General features: G+C 36.5%; 1 protein-coding gene across 1 annotated transcript in view; it reads right to left on the reverse strand.

The window, feature by feature from the left end:
- Positions 1-8,201: 8,201 nt before the first annotated feature.
- Positions 8,202-13,866, reverse strand: part of CHSY3 (chondroitin sulfate synthase 3) — a 276,544-nt gene continuing 270,879 nt past the window's right edge. The window contains exon 3 of the mRNA XM_081500280.1: positions 8,202-9,803. Coding sequence (XP_081356406.1) covers positions 8,241-9,803 — 1,563 coding nt within the window. The 3' untranslated portion in view covers positions 8,202-8,240. The remainder of the gene's footprint in view (positions 9,804-13,866) is intronic.

Consider the following 13,866-nt stretch of genomic DNA (forward strand, 5'->3'; position numbering starts at 1 on the left):
TTAGAAGAAATGGAGTAGCCCTCACAGTCAACGAAAGAGTCCAAAATGCAGTACTTGGATGCAATCTCAAAAATGACAGAATGATCTCTGTTCGTTTCCAAGGCAAAAAATTAAATATCACAGTAATCTGAGTCTATGCCCCAACCAGTAACGCTGAAGAAGCTGAAGTTGAATGGGTATATGAAGACATACAAGACCTTCTAGAATGAACACCCAAAAAAGATGTCCTTTTCATTACAGGGGACTGGAATGCAAAAGTAGGAAGTCAAGAGCTACCTAGAGTAATAGGCAAATTTGGCCTTAGAGTACAAAATGAAGCAGGTAAAAGGCTAACAGAGTTTTACCAAGAGAATGCACTGGTCATAGCAAATACCCTCTTCCAACAACACAAGAGAAGACTCTACACATGGACATCACCAGATGGTCAATACCAAAATCAGGTTGATTATCTTCTTTGCAGCCGAAGATGGAGAAGCTCTATACAGTCAGCAAAAACAAGACCAGGAGCTGACTGTGACTCAGATCATGAACTCCTATTGCCAAATTCAGACTAAAATTAAAGAAAGTAGGGAAAACCACAAGATCATTCAGGTATGACCTAAATCAAATCCCTTATGATTATAGAAAGGAAGTGACAAATAGATTCAAGGGATTAGATCTGATAAAGAGAGTGCCTGAAGATCAATGGACAGAAATTTGTGACAGTTTACAGGAGGCAGAGATCAAGACCATCCCAAGGAAAAAGAAGTGCAAAAAGGCAAAATGGTTATCTGAGGAGGCCTTACAAATAGCTTAGAAAAGAAGAGACACTAAAGGCAAAGGAGAAAAGAAAGGATATACCCATTTGAATGCAGAGTTCCAAAGAATAGCAAGGAGAGATAAGAAAGCCTTCCTCAGTGATCAGTGCAAAGAAATAGAGGAAACAATAGAATTGGAAAGACTAGAGATCTCTTTAAGAAAATTAGAGATACCAAGGGAACATTTCATGCAAAGATGGGCACAATAAAGGACAGAAATGGTATGGACTTAACAGAAGCAGAATGTATTAAGAAGAGGTGGAAAGAATATACAGAAGAACTATACAAAGAAGATCTTCATGACCCAGATAACCATGATGGTGTGATCACTCACCTAGAGCCAGACATCCTGGAATGTGAAGTCAAGTGGGCCTTAGGAAGGATCACTACAAACAAAGGTAGTAGAGGTGATGGAATTCCAGTTGAGCTATGTCAAATCCCAAAAGATGATGCTGTGAAAGTGCTGCACTCAATATGCCAGCAAATTTGGAAAACTCAGCAGTGACCACAGGACTGGAAAAGATCAGTTTTCACTCCAATCCCAAAGAAAGGCAATGCCAAAGAATGTTCAAACCACCACACAATTGCACTCAACTCACACACTAGTAAAGTAATGGTCAAAATTCTCCAAGCCAGGCTTCAACAGTATATGAACCAAGAACTTCCAGATTCAAGCTGGATTTAGGAAAGGCAGAGGAACCAGAGACCAAATTGCCAACATCCATTGGATCATCAAAAAAGCAAGAGAGTTCCAGAAAAACATCTACTTCTGCTTTATTACTATGCCAAAGCCTTTGACTGTGTGGATCACAACAAACTGTGGCAAATTCTTCAAGAGATGGCAATATCAGACCACCTGACCTGCCTCCTGAAAACTCTGTATGCAGGTCAAGAAGAAACAGTTAGAACTGGACATGGAACAATGGACTGGTTCCAAATTGGGAAAGGAATACATCAGGGTTGTATATTGTCACCTTGCTTATTTAACTTATATGCAGAGTATATCACGTGAAATGCTGGGCTGGATGAAGCACAAGCTGGAATCAAGATTGCTGGGAGAAATATCAATAACCTCAGATATGCAGATGACACCACACTTATGGCAGAAAGCGAAGAAGAACTAAAGAGCCTCTTGATGAAGTGAAAGAGGAGAGTGAAAAAGTTGGCTTAAAACTCAGCATTCAGAAAACTAAGATCATGGCATCCAGTTCCATCACTTCAAGACAAATAGATGGGGAAACAATAGAAACAGTGAGAAACTTTATATTTTGGGACTCCAAAATCACTGCAGATAGTGTCTGCCACCATGAAATTAAAACACTTGCTCCTTGGAAGAAAAGCTATGACCAACCTAGACAGCATATTAAGTAGCAGAGACATTACTTTTCTGACAAAGGTCTGTCTAGACAAAGCTATGGTTTTCCAGTAGTCATGTATGGATATGAGAGTTGGACTATAAAGAAGGCTGAGCGCCAAAGAATTGATGCTTTTGAACTGTAGTGTTGGAGAAGACTCATGAGAGTCCCTTGGACTGCAAGGAGATTAAACCAGTCAATCCTAAAGGAAAACAGTCCTGAATATTCATTGGAAGGACTGATGCTGAAGCTCGAATATGTTGGCCACTTGATGGACGGTACTGACTCATTGTAAAAGACCCTGATGCTGGGAAAGATTGAAGGAAGGAGAAGGGGACGACAGAGGATGAGATGATTGGATGGCATTACCGACTCGATAGAGATGAGTTTGAGCAACTGCAGGAGTTGGTGATGGACAAGGAAGCCTGGTGTGCTGCAGTCCATGGGGTCACAACGAGTCAGACACAACAGAGCAACTGAAGTGATCAACTGATCAATCCTTAAGTTGTTGTATTTGTTTTCATTTTCATATAAACTTTTGGACTGAGTTAGTTTTGACTCTCGTCAAGTTGAACACTTGATGCCAAGATCCAGTCAGAAGAATCAAGGCAGATTCATATGTCTGTATTTGAAATTCACCTAGGTATACACCTACTTCTACCCATTAAGAGAGAATGAGAAAATGTGATGCTTGTGGGAATTTAGGAAATAGAATTTGAGGAAGAACTGAGAATGAGATGGAGACCAGCCCCACAGAAGCAACCCTAATACTAGGGAGAGGTTTGCTTTCAGGTAATGTACATTTTCACAGTCTTAAATTTTTCACTCGAGAACATTATTCCCAAGCAAGTTCTCAATAAATGTTTGCTAACCAATTAACATACAGATAAGAGCAAATATTCTAGGGGTAAAAGAAAAAAAAAAACCCTTTCCTGTTGAAGTCGTTCTTTATATCCAATTTAAATAAAAATTTGTCCTTATAATCTTAGACATACCGATTCCTTCAGAACTGATTCTATAAAGACTGAGGTTGGGTGCTGATAGAAAGGCAAGAATGCTTACCAATGCGTGATGGATAATCAAAACTCAGCACTCTCAGCTTTGATACCAACCTATGGACTAATAAACAGTGGTTGAATTTAACTGAAATAAAATCCTGCATGGGGGAGAATTCCAAATATGGCACAGAGGTTGGCAGGTTCTGATGAGGGAAAGGAAAAGGGAGACTAACAACTAGATGTCAAGCTGTAGGCAATACTCTAATATCCTGGCTTCACTGTGCCAGCGCCAGGTGGTTTGCTGCCTGCTGCAGATGTGGCTGTGTCATCACCTGGGGGCATGAATTACTGCCGAGGCCTCATTATCCCACCATCTGTTGAGTCAACCCCAGCAGCGTGACTGGCAGCTGAGCGACGCTGTGGGGCACAGAGGCAGAGCCCACCAGTACATTCGGGGACTCCATCCTGCCTCTACTGTTGTTGCTGCTCTAAATGGAAGGCCTAGGAGACTTCTGGCCTCAGCACAAACTATCTGTACTACATGCCTGACAATGATTAGGATGCTAATAAAAGTACAGATGGGGAAGGTAGGCAAGTCAGCAGCACTAAGAACTGAGGACAGATCCATTTATTATCCTTCAGGACACTACTTTGCCCCATAATATCCATGATCACAGACAACTTCTGAAGAGATATGCCATCAATATTTAAGAACAAATGGGAGTTTAAGTGGCCAGTTCCCCAGATTACCTACAGTCCCCTCTTAGATATTCACACTAAGTTCCTATGGGGTGTAGAACCACAGATGCAGAGACTCAGAAAGCATGAGGAGGTAGGGAAGGAAAGGTAGATGGCCACATAATGAAAAGTATGGTGATACCTTCATTCCCCCATGCACATCTCATCATTGTGCCCCAGGTGAAGCTACAAATATTTTATTGGCTATTTGAGACTCATCTTGATATATTTTACCTGACTAAATATATTATTTTTTTTACCTGATTAAACATGTTTTCTTTTGGGTAAAAAGAGGAGATGAAGGAAGATACTAAGTCTCTTTCTAGGTCCAGGTCTACCTTAGGCTACTCCCTCCAGGACAAGGCAGTTCTAGGTGAGGGCTCAATAGGCCTGGCAACACTGCCGCCTCTCTTTGAGCAATATTAACACTTATGTATGCAATCTAGAAAAATGGTGCCGATGAGCCTATTTGCAGGGAGGAATAGAGGCACAGACATAGAGAACAGACTTGTGCATACAGTAGGGGAAGGAGAAGATGGGACAAATTGAGAGAATAGCACTGACATATATATACTACCATGTGTAAAACAGACAGCTAGTAGTAAGCTGCTGTGTAACACAGGGAGCTCAGCTCAATGCTCTGTGATGACCTAGAGGGGTGGGAGGGAGGCTGAAGAGGAAGGGGATACATGTACACTAAGAGCTGATTCATGTTGTTGTACAGCAGAAACTAACACAACATTGTACAGTAATCATAGTCCAGTTAAAAAATAAATCAAAAAACAGGAAAAAAGAAAAGAAAAAGGGCCTCATCTTCTGAGTCCTCCTCCCAGAAGAAGGAATTGCTCAGGGATAATCTGAAAACGCAATCTTGAAAAGTCAGTGGCCCAGCTATGGGGCTGCTAACTAGAGATGGGCTTTGGCTTTCTCATATGAAAAACAAAGGGACATTGTTAACTTACCTTTCCAGTGAGCATTTACTCTCTTGGTTGGACTATCAGTCCACACACTCGGATATTTCATTCCAGTAGTTCCCATCTATTAACTAGGCACAAAGGGCTCAACTCTTAGATTCAGAAATATCTCAGCTTCATCATGCTAAGTCTGTAAGGGTAAAGTGACATAAACAGTCAAGCAATTATGCAGTGGCACTCATTGTGGACAGCTTCTGCTCTTAGCTGGCTGAACCCACGTAAAGGGCTGCTGCTGGCATTGGGAGTTCTGAAAAATTTTTCCTGCTAGCTGAGGTCCAATGACTTGCAAGCAAGTAGATAGAAGAAATCCTTCTCGAACACAGTGCTACTCAGAGAAAGCTGGCAAAGTGGGCAAAGACTGGGATCAAAGCCTGTCAAGAACAAGCAAAGAGCAAATCAAGCTGAATAGCATTAAATATGGCTATGGGGTCGGCTGGATCTTTGCTCCCCCGTTGTCCCCTACATTCTCCCCAACAACTGAGAAGCCATGGGTTACAGTAGAAAGACGGGTGCTTTCGATTCAGACAGTAATGAGCATAAATTTCTTAATTCTAAAACAAGCCAACTGTGTGAATTCAGAATAAGTTACTTCATGACTCACGGCCTCAGTTTCCATATCTGTTGAATGAAGAAAGATAATCAATATTCTGAGAGCTATCAAGCGGATTACATATAAAAGGATAATATAAGTAAAATGTACAGTGTTATATTGAGTGAACAGAAGGTGATCAATAAGGATGCTGAAGGTTAATGAAATGGCTGTTGAGCTGATATTTAAATAGAACATCCATAGCTGTCCAAACAAAGTAATGCCAATAACACATGTGCTTCAGGCTGCATTCACATTGTGTTACCCTTCAACCATGGGGTTTTAACTAATAGATACTCCATGGACAGAAAAACACTCTTAGTTTTGCTAGTATCATTTCAATAAATTTTCAGTCAAGAAATATTGCAGTACCTGAAAAAAATCATAGGAAAGCTTATTGCAAAATTATAAAATAGAATTTAAGTACATTTATATTAATTTCAGTACAGCATGCATATGTGTAATTAAGTCCAAATGAGATCTCTGCATCCCCTTGTTTCATCAGAAGAATTTCATCAGAGAAACGACGAAAGTGGAGAATGCCACCTCATCCCTGGGCAGGTGCCTCATGACTTTCTAACACTTGGGGGGTTTTAAATGAGGCCTTTGCATTTATTCCTCAGTAAAACTCTGCTATTTCAGTTGCCCTAATTAAAGAGGAGATCTTGATTTCTTTTCTCCATTAATAACATCAGTAATAATTATTATTTAGTAATAGATCTTCCCAAATGACTATCTTTACTGAATATAAGTATACTTATTACATGGAAAATAAAATCTGCAAAAGAGCTAAGAACACAATGCGGGAAAAGAGCTGTTAGAGGAGGTTTGTGAAGGACAGAGACAACTTAAGGGCAGAGATCAACTCTGAAATGTCGGGCTTGTCAAGATTTTTAACATCTAAAAGTACCATTAATTCCTCTCTAATGAATCTTACATTGTTAAGATTATATGTTTTAGTCAAGGAAAGTGTCATATTTGTCACAATATTAAGAAATGTTATTTTTTTGAAACCCCTAAAAGGTCTTTGCTGAAAGAGATGGTTACCACATAAGAAAGTCATTACTAAGGTGAATGCTATACGACCTCAAGACAATCAGTTCCAAATAATGGTAATAACTTACAATTGCTTTCAAATCAACTTTGGTGCAAATTTTAGTGTTCTAGTTTGAAAAAAGAAAATCCAAGTGTAAAACAGCATGTATAATATGCTACATTTTGTGTATCAAGGGAGAAGAAAATAAATATATGTCTTTTTTGCTTATGAAACTGTAGAAAAAAATGCACACAAACATACATACACTTAAAATGGTGGTTATGTGCAGTTAAGAACAGATCTGGGTGAATAGAGAATGAGACTGACAGTGGTAGACATTTGAAATTCTTGTTTGATTTTGGAACTATGCAAACACATTAGCTATTTACAAGAGGAAATTTTAAAAATATGCTTTCACAAGAGCTTCTTATACAGATTTTCATTTTTTCTTACATTTATTGAATAAGATTATATTTTTCTACAAACTGGGCACTACTGATTCAGATTTGAGAAAGAATGGTATAGAAAGGAAGCATTTTCCTATGTGTTTTATAAATAGCAATATAATTGTAAAATTAATTTTATATTTATAATTTCTGCATTTATTTTCCTATCTTTGTGCCATCTGCCAACCTGTATTGCTGTTTTTGACCTGTTCTTGGTTCAGTTTGATCACAAAGCTCATGAGATTGAAGAGGAATACTTCCTCCATATTGTAAATTATTGACTAAAATATTGTTTATTTTAATCACTTATGAAAGCTAGAACTTAAAGCATATTGATATAAATATCATGCCCATAATCCCTTATTAATGTTTACAGCCTTTGTAGCAAGCATGCTTTGGTGACTATGACCATTAAGAAATACATCAAATTTGACCAAAAGGAAACAACACAAATTTTTCAGTGTTTTTGAAAAAGAATACTGTCATACCTGTTTTATTATAAATAACCAGGTTCTGTCATATTTTATCTTCTTGCCAGCAAATGAAGGACATTGTTTCATAAAGCTTCTAAAATGTACATGAATATTTAATTAAATCATATTTCCTTGAGAAAATAAAGTTCATTCGCATTTATAGCAGACAGTTGTGAGGAGTAAGATAATTGTCATAAGACCAGGGTAGCCAGTACCGGTTGCTTGTGGAACAAAACTCCTCAAATTTTTAAAACTTTTTTTAAAAAATAAACTTACAATCATAAGTGTTCATTTACTTTAAAAATCCTAAAGATGAAGAAAATTATTATCTATATATTTAAGTCCTTGTATAAATTACAAAACTCAAGTTTATGTTACAGAGTCCCTTCCCCATAGGAAGCATAAAGCACTTTTGTGGTACCTTTCACCAGTAAATATTTGTATCACATTGAATTTGACACACGAAAGAAAAGTCGATATTGCATCTTAAAGCCCCAAGAGAACATTCTTCTAAGCGGTCTCTCATGTTGAATGAGCTTCAAAAGTCATTTGATTGCCACGATTTAACTCAATCTCAAATAAAGATATATAAAAGTAATATGCCTATTGACTTCAGTAGAAATCTGAAATATCAGTGAACTGCAGACTCTTCTTGTTTGAGGTCAACAAACACTCTTTGGAAGACAACCAAGAGTAGTTTAAGACCTGGACAACAAAATAAAATTATAACAATAATAATTATAATAATAAAAATAACAATAATAAAATTAAACAACAACAACCAACAATGAGGTAAACTCCCCTTTAAAAAGGCAATATGTGTTGCCTGGATTGTCAGGAGAGAGTTCGATTGTACCTGACACCCAAATGTTTTTCCAACCATAGTTCAGCCAGTTGCACGGTTGAGGCAAAAGTACTTGCCTTGGATCCTAAGCACATCTTATACTGCTTAGGGTCCAAGTTAGGGTCACAATGAACTGGATGGAAAATATGCACCACTCCTACTTCTTGACTTCTGAAGGGCCTTAAGCCAGATAGAATGACTTTATTGTAGAGATCTACATCTTCCAGTCCCCAGCCTTGTATTGAGGTATCAAATCCACCTGCACTCAGAAGATCACTTTTATAAATACAGGTAATTCCATATCCATAATCTCTCCAAAATCCAGTCTTCTTTGAGAAGACGAAGTCGTCATCAGTTGGAGGGTCCCCCCCATTGGTTACCTTTGGGTCATACTGGCTAAAGATGATGGGGTAGTACACCTGTTGTCCCTGAATTGTATTGTCTCTACATCGTTGGAGAAAGTCTGCTCTGAAGATCAAGTCAACATCACAAAACAGCAGCAAAGTATCATTGTCAAACTGGGAAGATCCCATTTCAAGACCAAGACCTCTGGAAAACTCCCCCTTCATGGGGATCAGGGTGATTTCTGCTTTGGGGTACTTGTTCTGATATTCTTGTATAAGCTCAATATGCTTGTTGGAATCTTGGCCAGAATCCTTACTGAAAAGGATGATGACCAGTTTTACATTCTGCTTTGGGATAAGACAAATGTTTTCAAAGTTCTCCATGAATCTCAAGAAAGTGTCATACCTTCCAATGAGAGGAACAAGAATGTGTATTTTCTTTTCACTGTGCCCTCCCACTTCTTTGGCACCTTGAAAAGAAGATAGTATCTTTAAAGAATTAGATATAAAGGAGAATGATTGCGTGTCACTGTTAATACTCTCTACAAGACTGTTGACATCTAGCTCTTCAGTTTCTCTGAAGAAAGGCTTGCTGAACAACTGCTGGAGATAGGCATGGCGTCTTACTGGCACAGTCAGTTTCCTCCCCTTGTGTCTTTTGTATAAGAGAAGTAAATCCAAAATGTACTCCACCCCATGCATCGGATCAACCCTGCGGTAGCCATACTGAATTTCTTTGAAGTCAATGAGCCGTCCTCTAGTCTTGGCATTCTCATTGATCATCTCCATTACCTGTAGGACGGTATCATCCAGTGCTGTCCTCAGGATGCTGTTGATGCTTTGTCGAGGAGGCTGGCTCTCAGATGCTGAGTAAAGGAGTTTCCCCGTCAGGAACTCCCATTCTATCACTTCACCTCTCTCCCGAGGCTGAAAGTGGTTGAAAGAAGGCATTACTCCCAGCTGCTGATCCTCTTTGCTCACTTCGCTATTACTGAGCCTGCTCATCAGCGCACTCTCCCGGTGGAGCTGGATGGTGCGGTAGCGCAGTTCAGAAATTTTGCGGCTGAGCATGTAATTATGAAGCCTGTATTGGTAGGCGGGCCTTTTGTTTGGATGAAGTGTTATGGCTGCATGGATTTTGCTGTTGTGAAGGTCTTGGATATAACCCTTCCGATTGTGTTCATAATTTTCATGGAACAGTTGCTGCATCTGAAAAGTGGAAGAAAATCAAGATGTTAAAATAAATTGAAAAAGAAACTAAGCAATAAAACATTTAAACTAAAATATTACATAAGAATTACTTATACTGTATTTCATAACAAAAATGACTTGTAAAATATGAAAAATGGGAAAAACTCTTGAATGGGCACTTCACAAAAGAGAATATGTAAATGCCTGATAAATATACAAAACATTTCTCTAGCTCATTCATCACCAGTGTAATGCAATTTAAAGTCACAATGTGATATTTAACCTACAAAAATGGCTAATGATACATAATGCACTGTCAACGTATTAATAGCAGATCTGAAACTCTCATACATGGCTGGTGAGAATGTAACTTGGTTCAACCACTGTGGAAAATTGTATTGACTAAAATGATCATATGCATTCCCTATTACTCAGTAATTCTACTCTTAGAAATATGCCCAATACAAATACATGCATACATTTACCTAAATATATATATATATATATTTTTAAAGCAGTATTATTCATAGTACACCCAAACTGAAAGCAACCTAAATGTACATCAAGAATTGATAAATAAATCTAATAGAAAATAATACATCAATTAAAATAAATGAAATACTACTATTCAACAACACAGACAAACTTAGAAACAAGTAAAAGAAGCCACGTACAAATGAATACATTTTATGTGACTCTATTCATATGAAATTAAGAAACAGGTACAGCTAACCGATGCAGTTAGCTATAAGAATACAGATCAAAAATCCAGAAAGGGGGTAGGAAGCTCTGCAGTGCTAACAGTACTGTATTTGCTGATCTAAGTCATGGTGACACATATGCATTTAATTTGTGAACATTCACTCAACTATTACTTAAGATGTATTTGCTATCCCCCAATTAATAAATAACTTTCTTTTAAAAATATGCATATACATGCATGTAAAACCAGATAGGTTTTTTGATATGTATATGTACATAGATGTGTGTGGATATGTGAGAAGAGAGAGAGAGAATATGAATATCAGAGTTTTCCTAGTGAAGGTGATCTAAAAAATGTAAGACCAATACCATGGCAGATTCTTTATCTCCAGTATTTCACCTGGTTCTTATTCTATACTCATAGATTTTCAAATCAATATCATCTGACCTTGAAGAATGTAACAGCAGATATTCTGAGATAGATTTTGGACTTGATTCAAGAGAGTTTAGTTACAGCCAATATTTTTTCCTAAAAACATATACAATTTTTATTTGAAACTTTGATGTTAAATCAAATAAAATCAATATGAATGGGCTATTATATCTCTATTTTTGTATTATCCTTCACCTGAAATTGCCTCAACATATTACTTTAGGTAGTTTTCCAGGGGTTTTTTGGTATACAACAAGATAAAAAATTCTAATGGCATATAGAATACTAATTTTACCACCTCTACAAAGTATTGGCTCTCTGAAACTATTCTTTCTCAAGGCCTGCTTTAAATTACTAACAAAACAGGAACATGCTAAATTAAATAGGAGACATTGCTCAGAGGTGAACTGTTAAACTGCAGACTTATCTAGCTCCTTTAGTGATACTGAAGTGATTAATACTGCACAACTTGATAAAGGTGACATTTGTTATAGAACAATAATTATCAGTATTAAAATGGTTAAGTAACTTGCACCACTCATTATCATGATAACACAGGTTCCCTATATAGTGTTTATTTCTCTAGTGTATTCCTATGCAGAAATATTACAGGCAAAGTCAGTGAGGGGGGCACTCCTTAAAAAAAGCACACTCATACATACTCTAGGTAGTGTGGTAATGATAAGATCATCTTGAATTCATGTTATATTTTCCATTAAGAAACATAGAGTATATCCAAATTTTCTGTTTATATGTAGGGAGGATCAAGCTCTGCAGCATAGACAGGAAAATATTTAAGAGTCTGGCTGTGAAATTAGCCAGATCTAGACTTGAGTACTGGCTCTTACCATTTCTAAGCCATTTTCTAACCAATCTATCTAAATCTCAGTCTCCTAATTTATAATAAAGAAAATGCCAACTGCCTCAATGTACATTAAAATATTGCTCAATAAGAAAAAATATATATATATACACTGCTTAGTACTATGTCTGGTATCAATCAAGACGATCAAGACAAGGATTTGCCAGCCTCCTCCTGAGATTCCTCTTTTCAACTAGGAGTTTTCAGAGAATGAGAGCAGCATTCTCCAGGCTTGCTTCATCTTTGTCCATTTCTGGAAATGCTTGGGAACAGTTATAATTCAGCCATATACACTCAGGGCTTCAGTGTATCAGCATGCCACTGAGGAACCTTCTGCTAACAAAAATTGTCAACATTTTACTACAAAAGTATTGTGCAGGTTTTTGGGAAACCAAGATTCAAGAAGGATAAGTGATTTAACCGAGGGTTTACTGAGAGTAATGAGATTATGACCAAAACTACAATAAGCAGTCACTTTTGCTACTTCTCATACAAAATTTTGAATACAGCAAAACTGTTTTAAGAAAAAGTATAAAATACACATTTAAAATTATATTAGCTTGTTTGAAATAATTCAGGATTTCCTTTCCCTTATAGAATTTTCAGTTGATTTCATGGTACCTCCACAACCTTATATTGAAAGTAAAAATCATTTCATACTAACAAAATCACAGAAGGGACTGACATTAATGGGTCCTGACTGATTTCAGTGTTTCTGCAAGTTTCTATGTTTCAAAGTTTCTGCAAGAGAAAAAGACTAGATGAAAAACAGCCTCACCCCACCAAGAAAAGAATTCATGCAACTGAGGAAAATATTAACGGACAGTTCTAAAAGTCATAAGAAACATTTTCCTCTCTCTTGGAAAACAACAAAGTAGAAATATAAGATCTCAGGGATGTGATGGTAGAGATGAAATGCCAGTTCACAGAACTAAGAAATAAAGATAGACTATCTTTATTATATATCTTTGTTATATATATATATATCTTTGTATATTATACAAAATAAACTGAGATGTGAAAATTAAATCATAAGAAAAATAAAGAATAAACACTGTGGAAGGCTCAGTAAAGGGGAAAAAAAGATGGAAATTAAGAAAGCTAAAAAATGAAATATAAATAAAGTTATGATGGTTTAGAGAGAAATAATTCAGGACTTAGAAAAGTACTTTGTTTAGAGTAACTGCTATTAATAAGAGTTATAATAAGAGTAAGCTATTATTATTACTATAGTTGTTGCTTTTTTTTTTTTAACTACTATTATCATTAGTGTAAGTATTGAATAAATGAGTAAAGGAGAATGGCCTTGTTTTCCTTAGAAAAGAACTCAAATATGCTCAGTATAGCCATCATTTAACTTCAGATCATCATCTAAAAACTAAGAGACTGAATTGTCTTTAAGAGGTCTTCGTTGAAATGAAGTGGAAATAAAAGGCCATGCCATTATCAGAAAGTTTTGTGTTCTTTATTAAGAAAATAATTTAATTATTTTCTCTATGAAAGAGAAAATGTCTTTATTTATATAAAGAACCTATTTCAATTGATTATAAGTTCTTTTGTCCCCATTAGGCTACTTCATTTTTCCTAAAAAGGATTCTCTAATTTAGAAAATTCTCTTTAAATCTCTTCCTATATATCAGACTAAGGAGGATTTGGGAAAAGAAGGTATCCTTGTTCGAGGAAGTACAGACGCAAATTAGAATAATTTATGAAGGTGAACAAGGAAATAACAAATCATCAAAGATGTGTAAAATATAATGGTGACTAGGTACCTAAGGGCTGGGAAATTTGCCTTGCAAATATTTTAATTCCTTTTACTCAGGATTTAGTTATGCAGTTGCACATAACTAAAGGGAGAGTCTTAGTACCCTTGATGCAAATACCTAGTGATATTTCTTTTATTTTTTAAGATTAGTATATATAAAGGTTCTGAGCAAAATAGTGAATTTTTGAATTAATACTATTACTTTTCCTCAATTATTATCTTCACATATTAACAGTAAAGTTCCTAAACTATGTCCTGCCTTTCTGGTAATAATGACACAATGAAAACAGCACCTAATTCTAAATATTAAGGAGAAGAA

The sequence above is a fragment of the Giraffa tippelskirchi genome, chromosome 6 (genome assembly GCF_054371585.1).
Source record: "Giraffa tippelskirchi isolate mGirTip1 chromosome 6, T2T-mGirTip1v1.2.pri, whole genome shotgun sequence".
Lineage (NCBI taxonomy): Eukaryota > Metazoa > Chordata > Mammalia > Artiodactyla > Giraffidae > Giraffa > Giraffa tippelskirchi.